At 40.6% G+C, this 14,185-nt stretch overlaps 1 protein-coding gene across 1 annotated transcript in view; it reads left to right on the forward strand.

Moving 5' to 3' along the window:
- The window catches only part of LOC109915326 (protein phosphatase PTC7 homolog), an 81,259-nt gene extending 71,558 nt beyond the window's left edge, over positions 1-9,701 (forward strand). Inside the window, exons 6-7 of the mRNA XM_048612404.1 lie at positions 5,367-5,496; positions 6,545-9,701. Of these exons, the coding sequence (XP_048468361.1) occupies positions 5,367-5,496; positions 6,545-6,603 (189 nt within the window). The 3' untranslated portion in view covers positions 6,604-9,701. The remainder of the gene's footprint in view (positions 1-5,366; positions 5,497-6,544) is intronic.
- Positions 9,702-14,185: the final 4,484 nt, after the last annotated feature.

Below are 14,185 nucleotides of genomic sequence, written 5' to 3' on the forward strand. Positions count from 1 at the left end.
ATTTTACACCCTAACCTCTTGTGTGGGGCTTTATCAAAATCTTTTTGAAAATTCCAAATGCTCTATAGCCTCTCTTATCTATTCTACCAGTTATGTCCTTGGGGGGAGAAACAATCTCCAATAGGTGTGTCAAACATGATTTCCCTTTCAGAAATCCTTGTCGATTTTTGTCTAATCCCACTTATATTTTCTAAGTGCCCTCGCACCACATTCTTTATAATAGAATCTAGCATTTTCCCTACTACTGATAGTAGGCTAACATGTCTGTAATTTACAATTTTAAAAGGTGGGGGTTACGTTTGCCACTCTCCAATCCAGAATCTACATAATTTTGGAAGTTGTGAACCAATTCATCCACTATATTTCTATAGCCATCTCCATCGATACTCTAGGATCTAGATTATCAGATTCTTGAGATTGATCAGACTTCAGTTGTGTTAATTTTTCCAGCAGTACTTTCTTTTTTTAAACTGATGCAAATTTTCGTTATTTTTTTCCTCACTAAACCTTGGTTCCCTAACATTTCTGGAAAGTTAGTTGTGTCGTCTTGAATGGCAGGGTAGGGTCAAAGGGATGTATAATGCAGAGTTTTTGGTGGTGATCTTTCAAGAATCACTGGAGTTGGAAGGGTCCCAGAGGACTGGAAAATGGCTAAAATAGCACCTCTATTTGAGAGGGAGGCAGAAGACAAAACTGTAGGTTGGTTAGCTTTCCCTCCGTCGTTGGTAAGATTTTAAAATCTGTTATTAAGGTTGAGATTGCAGAATATTTGGAAGTAGATGGTAAAATAGAGTCGAGTCAGCATGACTTCGTCGAAGGGATGCCCATGCCTGACACATCTGTTAGAACTCTTTGAACAGGAAAGCCAGTGGACATGATCTATTTCCAGAAGGCCTTTGACAAGATGCTGCACAGAAGGCTGCTAAATAAGGTAAGAGCCCATGGCGTTAGGGGCAAAGTGTACATAGAGGGTTAGCTGACTAGTGGAGGCAGAGAGTAGGGATAAGGTGCTCTTTTTCAGGATGGCAGCTAGGGACTTGTGGAGTTCCACGGGTCAGTGTTGGGACCACAACTAACTGGACAAAGGAACTGAGAGCACTGTTGCTAAATTTGTAGATGATACATCGTAGGTAAGTATTGAATGTAGGAGTTGGAACATCTTTTTGCAGTTGTACAAGACATTGGTGAGGCCACATTTGGAGTACTGCGTGTAGTTCTGGTTGCCTTGTTACAGAAAGGATGTTATTAAACTAGAAAGAGTTCAAAAAAGATTTACTGGGATGCAACCTGGACAGGAACGTTTGAGTTACAAGGAGAGATTGGATATGTTGGAATTTATCTCCTTGGAGGGTTGGAGACAGGGGTGACCTTTATAGAGGTTTATAAAATCCTGAGGCATCGATAAGGTAGATGGCCATCATCTTTTGTCCATTGTAGGTTTAAGATGAGAGGGGAGAGATACAAAATGGTCCAGAGGGGAAATTCTTTCACATAGAGGGTGAAAAGCCTTTGGAACAGTCTGTCTGAGGTAGTGGTAGAAGGGAGTACAATTGTCATTTAAGAAACATTTTAGACAGCTAGAACACATCTGTACAGCACAAGAACGGGCCATTCGGTTCCCAGTGTTGTGTCAAACACGACACCAAATTAAACCAATCTCCTCTGCCTGACCCTGGTCCACACCCCTCCACTCCTTGCACATTCATGTGCCCATCCAAAAGTCTCTGAAACACCCCTATCGTATCTGCTCCACCACGATCCCTGGAAGCACACTCCAGACTCCCATCACTCCCTGTGCAAAAACCTTGCTGCCCACGTCTCTGCTGAACCCTCTCCTTCTCACCCCAAATGCATGCCCCCTAGTATTAGACATTAGACAAGGTGAGAGGGGAAGAGTTTAAGGGAGATATGGGTGGAAAGTTCTTTATGCAGAGGGTGGTGGGTGCCTGGAAGGTGTTGCCAGCGGAAGTGGTAGAGGCGGGCACGATAGCGTCATTTAAGATGTATCTAGACAGATACATGAATGGGCAGGGAGCAGAAGAATACAGATCCTTGGAAAATAGGCGACAGGTTTAGATAGAGGATCTGGATCGGCGCAGGCTTGGAGGGCGGAACGGCCTGTTCCTGTGCTGTAATTTTATTTGTTCTTTGTTCTGTTTCAACTCTTGGGGGAAAAAGATTCTGACTGTCAATCCTATCTATGCACCTCATAATTTTATAGACTTATATAGATTTTATAAGTCTCCCCGAGCCTCTGCTGCTCCAGAGAAAACAGCCAGAGTTTTTCTAGCTTCTCCTTCACAGTACGTGCCCTTTAATCCAGGTAGTGTCTTGGTAAACATCTTCTGGACCCTCTCCAAAGCCTCCCCATCCTTCCTGTAATGTGGTAACCAGACTGAATGTGGTAGTCTAATTAGGGCCTAACCAAAGTCTTTTAAAGCTGTAACATGATATCCTGACTCTTGTACCCAATTCCTGACCAATAAAGGCAAGCATGCTATATGCCTCCTTCATCACCCTATCTACTTACATGGCCACTTTCAGGCTTGGAGGGGAACTTGCAGGTTGTGGTGTTCCCATGTATCTGCTGCCCTTTTTCTTCTGGATGGAAGTGGTTGTGCGTTTGGAAGGTGCAGTCTAAGGATCTTTGGCGAATTTCCACTGTACATCTTGTAGATAGCACACACTGCAGCTACTGAGCATGGGTGGTGGATGTTATGCCAATCAAGCATCTTGCTTTGTCTTGAATGGTGTCAAGCTTCTTGAGTGTTGTTGGAGCTGCACCCATCTAGGCAAGTGGGGAGTATTCCATCACACTCCTGACTGATGCCTTGTGGGTGGTGGACAGGCTTTGGGGAATCGGGAGGTGAATTACTTGCTGCGGTATTCCTAGCCTCTGACCTGTTCTTGTAACTGCTGTTTACGTGGTAAATCCAGTTCCATTTCTGCTGAGTTTGAGTTAAGCTACATGAAAACGTATTGTTGGCAGGCAGTTTTTTAATCATTGGTCTCTTTAGCTACTTGATGCCAACCAAAGCTCCTTTCAGACACAATCCTCTGGTTTCAGCTCACCTGCAAACTATACATTAACTACTGCTGGAACTGGCAGTTGTGTACATTGTGTTGATAATAAGTATCTTGCTTTCAAAAAATTCTAGTAAACACCCAGCAATCCTTGGTTTTAGAACAATTCTTTTCCCATTTCAGTCCACGGTTAACAAAAAAAACATAAAAAGACAATTCCTTTACATTTGATAAGCTAACAATGAGCTCATTAACAAGCTAAGTTGTCCAATTATCCAAATAGAGCATATTGACAGTTCCTGCCTTGTCAATGCTGGGCAAAGTCACTAGCAGTCAGAATGGCAATGGCAGATCAACACACTAACCATTGTCACTATTTTACACACCCACTTGCCTCCTTGCCTACTAGAGGAGGCAAAAATCCTGGCCTCTGTTCCCTGATTCACAGCCAGCTTGCAATCCATTTTTCTATAATACTTGCTGTCTGACCTTTGTCATGAATCTTCTGCATGGTAACTGGTCAAAGGCTTTTTGAAAATCAAAATATCTTGATATTCACCACATTAGCCTTACTTAGCTTTTTTGTTCAAAGAATTCAATAAATCTATAAGCACAACATTTCCTGTGGAATCTGTACTGAGCCTAACTATTGTATTGCATTAGTTTTAAAACTTAATCTTTTATTAAAGATTTTTCCTACCACTGTTGTAAAGCTAGTTGGTCTTTACTTCCTCCATAATTGGTCAAGAGCTCCTTGGATAAGATAGATATGGAGGGGTATGGACCAAACACAAGTAAATGGGATTAGTTTAATTGTGAAAACTGGGTGGTGTGGGGAAAGTTTCCATGCAGTAGACCTCTATGACATGATATGTGCATGAGTATGGGACTTGAATACATTGTGTAGCATTGCCCATGCTGGCTTTTAACAATGACCGTGAATGAGGATGTCTTATTGGGGCTCCTCTTTTACCATGACTGAGCCTTTTCTGCTTTGTACAAGAGTCACTTAATTGGAGATTGATATTCATTTATATTGTTCATTATTTTAAGAAAAACTGTAAACCTTTATGTATTTAGTGTTAATTTTTCAGTACATTTTTGACCTCCAAATATATTCCAATGGTACGTATCATGCCCCTGTAGAAGTTTAGGTATCTGGTGTTTAGCAGATCTTGGGGATTGGTTGCACCTGAAGGTTGATATCAGGGTCCTGACCTGGAATGACACCTCCTGTGATCTCGTATAACAGACTGGATTGTAAAGTATAGTTCCCTGCAGTATTACTGGTGTCTCAGCTGGGATGACGAGGATTACCTTGTGTCTCTCTAGCGTACAAATGCTGATGCTGTCTGTCTCATGCTCTGATCCCCTGCCCTGATCCCCTGCCCTGTTCTATGCAGTTTATTTGCTGTATTTACTTTTTCAGTACCAAAAACACAGATGATGGAACTTTTTATTTGCTTCAGCAACCAACTTACATTTGAAAATGGATTAAAATTGAGACGTATACAGTGAGCAGGATTTTCAGGCTTCAGCAGTGTTGGGAACAGACGTATATTGGCATCTGAGAATACTCGTTATGGCTAGTATGCTGGTTTTCCAGCTTTCCTCGGGTTAGTTGTTTTGGGGAGATGGGCCTGGGAGACTGCAAGAATACTTGCCCCACAAGTCAGGCAGCACGTTGGGCTCATTTAAAATCCTTGTTAAGTGGGTAAAGGAGGGTGACTGGGATTTTGCAGTTGGCTGGAGATGGGCACTGGCAAGAGGCTGGGGATCTCGTCTCTCAGGCAGGTGTAAAAGTTCTCCCTGCCTTCCTGGGTCTGAACACAGCTAAAAATATTCCTGCAGAATGATTATCTCTGCCCCAGTTTGGTGGCATCCTGGTTGCTTTATCTCTATTTATCACAACTTAAAAAAGAATTGCTGAGAGGCCTCCTTCATGTTGGAGCACCTTCTCAATTACTTAGCCTTTTACTGCAACTGTCTTCTCTGGGGTTAGAAGGTTTCTGATCAATGAATGACTGACTGACTGACTGACTGTCTTCCTCCAGGAATAGGTTTGGATCTGGAACAGTCTTTGCTTTTGTTTCCTGTCCAAGTGAATATTCAGTTCTGTGTCTGACACCTGTTGGCTTTGAACATTTTCCATTAAAGTGCAACTGATCTTTTAAAATAAAAATTTCAAAACTTAGAACGAGTAAAGCCCTAGCCAATAATAAATAAAGGCCTAGGAATTTCTAATTGGGGAAAGGACGTGAAAAAGAAAAACGTGCAGCTTTTTACCATTTATGTGCTGGTGTTGAAGTTGTATTGAACTTTATGACAACATTTTGTTACAGGACTCAAGTTACCAGAGTTTGAATGAAACAGTGAAATGTTTAGCTAAACGGGCACAACAGTTGGCATATGACCCAAACTATATGTCTCCCTTTGCACAGCATGCCTGTGAAAATGGGCTCAACGTCCAAGGTAAAGTATTGCTTTTGATTTGAGGTTGCATGATGATATAACTCATCCTTTGCTCATTTTCCACTGTGCATTGAATTGAATTGAGGGCCCTGTGCAGATGAAGGTTACAAGTGAAGAATGACCTGCATTTTTTTTTTGCTGTAGTCTTCAATAACTACTGTGTAAACTTGAATGAAAAATGCCATTTTTGGCATTTTGTATGGTAGCTGCCAAATATAATTAAATCTCTAAGGAAACATTTTGGAGCTGCTATTATCTTGATGTATTCCTGCTGCCTCTTGGTTATGTGAGCATTTACATTTGAGATCTGTGGCTGGGATGGCACACTGTACTCTGTCTCACGGCTCCCCCAATTTATCTTTCCCATGAAATCATGGTAGGACAGTAAAGTTGAGTATTGAGGACATTTGTCTTCCTGACTTCTCACCTCTAGACTGATCCACAATCCTGAACAATCTGAAACCTGCAAAAAAAACCATTAATATTGTAAACATAAATAATTTGCTGCTTCAAATGGCAGTGTGAGCCAACACACTTGTATGGTCATTGCGGTCTGACTTTCCCTACTTCTCCCTTTTGGACTGAAGTTTCTTTTTTGTGTATTTTGAGATGTTTCCCTAAGGAAGGAGCACTGGGAAAGAGCTGGAAAATGTGGCAGCCTTTGTGGATCTGAAATGGAATGTATCTTATAATATAATGAACTGAAATGGCTGTGCTCTAATTTCTGAGATGCAACATATCTTCATGCAGGTCATAGAATCCCTACAGTGCAGATAGAGACCATTCAGCTCATCAAGTCTGCACCAACCCTCCGAAGAGCCACCCACCTAGACCTAACCCTGCATTAACTGTGGCTAATCCACCTAGCTTATGCATCCCTGGACACTACAGGCCAATTTAGCATGGCCAGTCCACCTAACCTGCACATCTTTGGACTATGGGAGGAAATCAAAGCACTCCACGGAAACCCCGTGACATCTGATAATCTTCAGGCAGACCATTTAACACATTTGGTAATTCAACATTTAAATGCAACTTCTTTTTGTAGGTGGAAAGCCAGATGACATCACTGTGCTATTATCAGTTGTGACTGAGAGCAAAGAATGAAGAGAAATCTTACCTCATTGACTCCGAGCTCCAAGCTGACACACCTCAGAGTGGCAACCCTGAATCCCACAAATCTCTGCTGGGGCATCCTGTCAGAGGTGACTTCTGATCTATGCAGATTACCACATTCAAGGAATTCAAGCGGTTGAAATATTGGGTGAATGATTGATCTATTCAATCCTGTAGTTTGGGAAAATTACATTTTGCCCTTTCTTGCTTTTCACAATCTATGGAGGCTTTGTAAAATAACTTGAGATTTTAAAAACTCTACATCTTACATTAGTCTCCATCCCATTGCAGATATCTCCACCCCTTTCTATTTGGTCATTAAAGACTGAAGATAACTATCTGGTTTTCTTGAACAATTTTGATGCCTTGGCGATTCATGGAAACTTGGTCAGCTATAAGATTTTTAAAAAAACTTTTGTCGAATAAATGCATTAACATATTGGTCCAAGTACAATTTACAAAAAAGTTAATTACAAAAAAAGTTTGTTTTGTTTTTTTTCCAGTCATAAGTTTGAGTAAAATGCAAAGTCCCATATGAATGATATGGGAGGCTCATACCCTTTTTCCAATATCCTTTGTCTCAAATGTTATTGAAAGGTGTCAGTTTTTGGGCTAGATTTTCTGAGAAAGGGAATGTAAATTGACTGAAAAGAGAAATTGTCATTTTTATGCAAGAGAATTATTGAATTTTCAAACCCAAATGCAGGGTGCAATTTTGACAAAAAGGTGGTTTTCTGCACTAGGTGCCTGCTGGAACATGTTTCCAGAAATGAACTCTTTCAAGTCTGAACGGCAGCCATTACGGTGCCTGATAATCCATTGTACTGAGAAACAGACCAGTTGTAGAATCTTCGTAGTGTATCAGCATGGCTGCTACTGCATTTACACCTCTTCAAATAAAAATGCATAGTGACTACCTGGTCTCTATGCAATGGACTGTTCTGATCCAAAGGTGTCATATAGACCTGATTTGTGGGCAATCTATTTGGATTTCATTGAGTTAAACCACTGTTAGATTTGTGATAATAATTGGTTTAAGTGTCACTACGGAATCATCATGCTGTGAACAACCTGCAGAGCTGTGTGCAGAAGAGCACAGTGAGTGTTTAAATGCCTCAGAGTACACCTGAAATCAACAAAATGGATCGTGCAGGAGATCTGTGATCCTTCACCTTAAATATCACGTGGCATGTGACAAATCCTGTACCAGTTATTTATCCACTGAATAAGAGACACAACCCCAGCAGAGATCATTGAAATATGAAACCTGCTTGCTGAAATTATTGAAATTTATTTGTAATGGTCAATTCAGAAGTTTCGGTTGTACTGGTGGGTTGTGCCATATCCTTAATCACATTCTTTCAAACTTATTGTAGTCCGTTTATATTTGACTTATTTTTCTAAACTTGGTATTGTGGCTTCATTATGCTTTGAATCTCTTCCAAGCTAGCCATTTGACCATACAGCATGTTTTTTTAAAGAATTTAAAATGAATGGAAGCTACTGGGTAATCTTTGTGGCCTATGCTTATATTATTGATACTATAATTGCAGTTTTACTGGCTGTGAATTCTTCCAACCCTGTCTTGAAACTATTTTAATGTTTTCCTACAGCAGGGATAATTGGTAACTTATTGTGGGAGTTATGCCAATGTTGCTGTATGCTAAATATAGACATGCTCTTCCATGGATGTGGGATAATCACCTATTTAACCTTTTAGTAGTGCCTTCTGGAGATCAGCATCTACGGAATGTGATCTATTGGTTATTCACTGAGTAGACTAACTGCTTCTCTCTTGTGGATTCGGCTTTCCTGTATATGATGTCTTCTGAATGCTGATATCAAAAGTCCTGATCACTAGTATATTTCATGTTAATTTGTGTTTGTCTGCCAGTTAAATACAACTGCTCTTTTGCTGTTGTTGATGCCAAAGGATAAATTGTCACTGAAAGAAGCAGTCAATCCAATCTCGAATCATCTAGTGGTTTCAGTAGTAACTCTGGTCAGAAGAGAATGCACCAATGCCCTGATTCGGGGCTGCTTGTTGAATTTCAGAGCATTCAGAATAATGTGGCATTACGTTATCTTAAAGCTGAGGTTGTGCTGTTTGATGTTGCGAACTGCAGTCAACATAAGCTGCAACCTCCATTAATCTGAAATGATAAAGCAGATTCTCTAGATCCCAGAGGGAGAGTAAAAGTGTACTGATTGCCTATTTCACTTGCTGCAGCAGTCTTTTTAATGAGCGAGATAGTGGCCTGCAAGAAGAAGGACTTGTCCCAGATAATATTGGTCTTGGCCTTCCTTTCACAAGTAAGGTGAGCGTTTGCATTAGCTGCACCTCAGGAACAGGTAAAGTTCACTGAAAAGATCAAGAAATTGAGAAACACTGCTTTTATTAAAATATAAAAAGGTGCATTTAAAAACAATTGAGCTTGATGTCCTGTTCAAAAAAAAAAATTAGAATCCAGTTTGTTCCAAATGGTTAAATTCCCAGGTTCAAGAGAGAAGCAGATGGGCCATGATCTCCCTCGGGCTCTGCTGCTATTTTGCATGTTTCTGTATCCTCCTTTTGAGCAAGGCACGAGTTATAACTGCTTCAGATTTGATTTTTTGCAAAGGAGAGCTACTGCTGTTTGAACTCAGAGCCATAGGAATATCTGCAGCAATATGTCTGTGATTCTCTGTATATGATATTTGTATATAGTCCATGTACTATGCACATGGATTTGTACAGGTGTTTTTCAGGTTTGGTTTTGTTGTAGTCTTAATGTTTAAAAATACAAAGTTAAGCTTGATTCATGTAACTGCAATTGCACAAAATAAGGAATTGAGTATTGACACTGTTACAGAACATTGCACTGAAATCTTTAGAACACACTGTGATCTTTATGTAGAGGTCACATTTTATAACATTACGAGATCTGGTTCATTTTTTGAACCCATAATATGAAGGTGGCAGATATACTAGGTGTCCTTTCTCCTTCACCATCCTGAAGAACAGGTTCTTTAGTGAGAGAATGTAGTGATCATCACAGCCTTGAGCTGTATTATAACTAAGGAAGACCAATAAACACATTCTTCATTTAGAAGAGGCATCTGTTGTAATTATCACACTTCACTGTCATACCTGGTGGGTTGAGGCTTGAGTCATGAATCCCATCAATGCGGATGGGATCCATGCTGAGAATGCAGGTGTATGAGAAAGATGGAAAGATCCTTTACTCTTTTGTGAAGTCTCTGTGCACATTGCGCTTGTCAATTCATAGAATTTTGTAGCACAGAAGGAAGCTATTGTATCCATCATAACTGCACGTACTTTCCAGTTTGCCTCACTTCCCTGTGCTTTACCTCAAGTATCCAATTCCTTATGAAAGTTGCTGCATTCCATATTATCACAACTTGCTGAGTATTTTAAAAAAAAAACTCTTTCCCTCCTGTAGTGTGTTTTTTTGGTCAGTTATCTTGAAACTTTGTCTCTGCCAGCAGGAATGTTTCTCCCTCGCCCCCTCTACTCCACCTGGATCCTTCCCTCTGGCCTCATACTCTTGCTAAATCTTCTCATTTAAGAATTGTTGATGTGAGATCAAATGTCTGTTACTTTGCCCTCACCCACTCTAACCTGTCTCTCACTGACCCTCTGAACTTGTTCCGTTAGGTCTGTCTTTGTCATTAGACCTGCTGACAAAGGGGTTGCTACTTTGTCTGGCAAACTGAACTCTACCTTGTAAAGGCTGACTCCAGACTCTTGATGCCTCTTCCTGTCTCCTGCAAACCTCCCTGGCCTGTGACTTGGCCATCAAACATCAAGTGTTTGTCTACAAAACAGTCATTGACCTAATTTCCTCCACTGTTCTTCACTCTTATGACTTCCCATTTGCTCTTTCCCCAATCCTATACAGCTTGTTGCTACTTCCCTTCCCAAGATCTGTAAATCTTCTAGGACACCCTGAGTCAACTCATTGTTTCAACCTGATCCTGCCATATTTCTACCAATCTTGTTTCCATTCTTTTCTCTGCTTGTATAGTCTTTTGCATACTACGTCAGTGACAGTTCTTTGTCTAGTTTCCTTTTAATTAGTTTCCAGTTTTCTGTCTGTAACAGTCTCGTCTTCACCATGAATGTTAAACCTTTCTATGTCTCCATCCCCAATACTAGGACAATCCTGAGGATTCTCTGGTTCTTCCTTACGAGATCCAACCAGTACCATCCACCACCACTCTCCTCCACCTGCCTATGCTTTCATCATTTACCAAATTTCTCCTTTTATTTGGAGGAAGGGAGAGGAATTAAAGGTGTTGTTTAGGGAACCCTTTTGGGCCCTAGATGTGCCTGTCTTTATGTGGAACATTCTTTGTTCCAATTCTGCTCGGGTTCCTTCCTTAACTCTTCCACTACGTTTATGACTGTTTTGTGTGCTGCTCTTGCTCTGAATTGCAAAACTTCTTTGCTTCCTTTTTTTCATTATTCTCACACTTTCACTTGGTCCGTCCCTTCTCTTCATCTTCTGTTTCCTTTTCTGGCAAAAGCTATCAAAAAGACTTTCATTATAAACACGAGTCCCACAGATACCTTGACTACAGTTCCTCGCATCCTGCTCCCTTTAATGACTCCATTTTGTTCTGTCACTTTGTGTCACTCTCGTTTGTTCCAATAATGGTCCCTTTAACACCAGTGCTTCCAACATTTTCTCATGCACTACTGAGGATGCCCACTGATTCATTGTTGACCGTGTCCAACCAATTTCCTGCACTACTACTACTCATCCTTTTCATTGCCTCCAAGAATCATGATGGGGTTCCCTTGTTTTCAGCTTCTCCATCAGCCAGCCTTCGTGTACTGCCAACTCCAGGTGATACTGCTAACAAATTCATTATCCCCTTTCTACCCTTTCAGTATAATCAAGAAGAAACCCCCCATCCCCCAGAGTCACCCTGGTCTGTTACTCAATTACCGACTACAGCCTGTTCCCTTCCTTGGTGGTATCCCATGCAAACATGGGAAATGTAAGACCAGTTCTTTTTGTCCTCTCTCGTTACTGTCCAAGAGACCAAACACTCCTTACAGGTAAATCAGCAATTTATGTGTACTTCTTTCAATTTAGCTAGCTCTATTTGCTGTTTACAATGCAGTGCCCTTTATGATGGGGACAAGAAGCACAGGTTGGGTGACTGCTTTGTAGAGCATCTCCATTTGGTTGGCAAACACTGCCATGATTTTGTGCCCCTTACCCTTTGCTTCAAACCTGCTGTGTTTCTTCTAACTCTTTCCCAATTCTAGTGAAAGGTCATTTAATCTTAAATTTAACCCTCTGTTTATATTTCTGTATTTTTGGTTCCATAACCTAGGTGTATATTGAAAGATTGGTCTCATGTATTTCCTAAGCTTGGGAGCAAGCTTAGAGAGTGGTTTAGCAAATGGCTGATAAGAAGACGGACGCTGCCTACTCCTTCCAACAATTAAGTGCCCTTAAAGAGCTATCCTTACAAACATCTACCTTATTTTTATTTGTCAAAGTTTCTTGCTTGATAGTCTCGCTTCAGCTAGGTACTTGCTAATCTGATGTACAACAGCAGTTGGATGTCATGAAACGAGCTCCCTTCTAAATCCTTGCACTCCACGGCAATTAGATGTCCACAGATTAGCATTTGTAGAAACATATTCTGACGTCTGTAATCCTGTTTCCATTCTGTCTTTACAATGAGGAGTTTAGACTGTGGTTTCATTAGGTTTATCCATTTATCCCCAGGATTTGTGTTGCTTTACTGTTGAGATGTAGTTTGTATACTGGAAAATAATTGGTATGTTGGCAGAGATGCATTTAGGACGGAGATTTGGTATCTGAAAGATGAACATCTGTTTCACAACTAGGAAGCAATTCTTTACTCACTTTTACACCCAGGTATTTCTTTCTAAGGGCAGAATTTTGCCAAGGGAATGCAAAATAATTTGTGCATATAATTCATTGTGAAACACACAAATCTTCTGAAGATGAGCAGTACAGAAATTGCTGGAGAAACTCAACAGGTCTGACAGCATCGGTGGAGAGAAAGCAGAGTTAATGGTTAGGGTCCGGTGACCTATCTTCTGAATAGTTCTGAAGTAGGGTCACTGGACTCAAATTGTTAACTCTGCTTTCTGTCTCTGGATACTGCCAGACCTGCAGAGTTTCTCCAACAATTTCTGTTTTTGTTTCAGGTTTCCAGCAATCACAGTTCTTTGTCATCTTCCGAATAAGAAAACATTGTAAGATGGCTATAGGAGCTGCTCATTAAGTTACTTTCTTCACCCATCATAAATGTAAAGGCTTAGTTAAACAAAGCTTCAACTCATTCCTTCACTCGCAGCATTGCGCAGTGACCCAGAGGCCAGCCTAGTTTATAGTCGTTACAACTTCCTGAAATGAACCAGGCATTGATGTTTATCTGTATGTCCTAAGTCCTAATTTTGTGTTGTCCAGCAATCGGGTTATGTAGCCAAAAGCCAATGATTCATGCTTTCAGATTATAGTTAGTCCCTCATCTTATTTTCTAATCGTTACATGCTCAACATGTTATTTTGATTCACGTTTAAATATTTCTGTGTGGGCTGTTTAAAAGCAGAGAGATCGAAAGAGGCTGCATTGATTTGTTTATACCATCCTAAACACCAGGGTTTAAATAGCAATTTCACCTGCTCATGGCACTCCCTGACAGGCTTGCATGCCCAAAAATACATGTTTTACAGAGTTCAACTTGCTCTATAAGCTTGATGTACTGAGTAGGGTTTAACCCATGTTTAAAGTGGAGTTTCTGTTGTCTTGGAGAAAAGTCTTGGTCTTTCCCTGTTGACCAAAGCTTGGAAATCATAACACAGGAAACTTGAGATTGAAGAACTGAAACAAAGCCAAATATTTGATTGAATGTGGGTAAAATAAAATCCTTGCCTGTAATTACTGAATATACTGTTAAGATCTAGTCACAGAGATGTGAATAAGTGATGTAAACAAAAACCAGTGATTTTTGTATTGGAAAGAAATTTGGATCAACAATTCATATTGGGAGTTGAATGTAACAGCTTATGAGTCCATTACACCATGTAAAAACGGCACTCGGTTTTTTTTGGTGAGATGATAACACGTCAGGGTTTTCATTGTCTGCTGCTGTGAAATTTATCAATGACTTTTTTTTTTGAGGTATAATTCCTCTATTCCACATTCCCAACTGAGAGGCTACAGTAAAGATTCAAGCAGGGAGTACCCAGCAATGGCAGCTCTTGTTCCCTGCAGTAAGCAGGCGACGGAGAAGTTATACTCTGGCAAAACATTGACTAATACCTGGAATGCTTGTATTATCAGGTCACTGATCTGGTTATGGTCTTAACTCTACTTTCCTGCCTGGCCCCCCAATTGTTGACTATCTTATAGATCAAAATAGATGAATTGACCCAGTCTCTACTCATCTTTGGGAAAAAGAATTCCAAAGGAATTCCTCCTCATCTAGATCTAAAATGTCCCTGGTCTACATTCCCCCAGAAAGGGGAACGTGCCCTCTGCATCGACTGTCGCCCTCTGCATCGACTGTCGCCCTCTGC

The sequence above is a fragment of the Rhincodon typus genome, chromosome 26 (assembly GCF_021869965.1).
Source record: "Rhincodon typus isolate 14 chromosome 26, sRhiTyp1.1, whole genome shotgun sequence".
Classification (NCBI taxonomy): Eukaryota; Metazoa; Chordata; class Chondrichthyes; order Orectolobiformes; family Rhincodontidae; genus Rhincodon; species Rhincodon typus.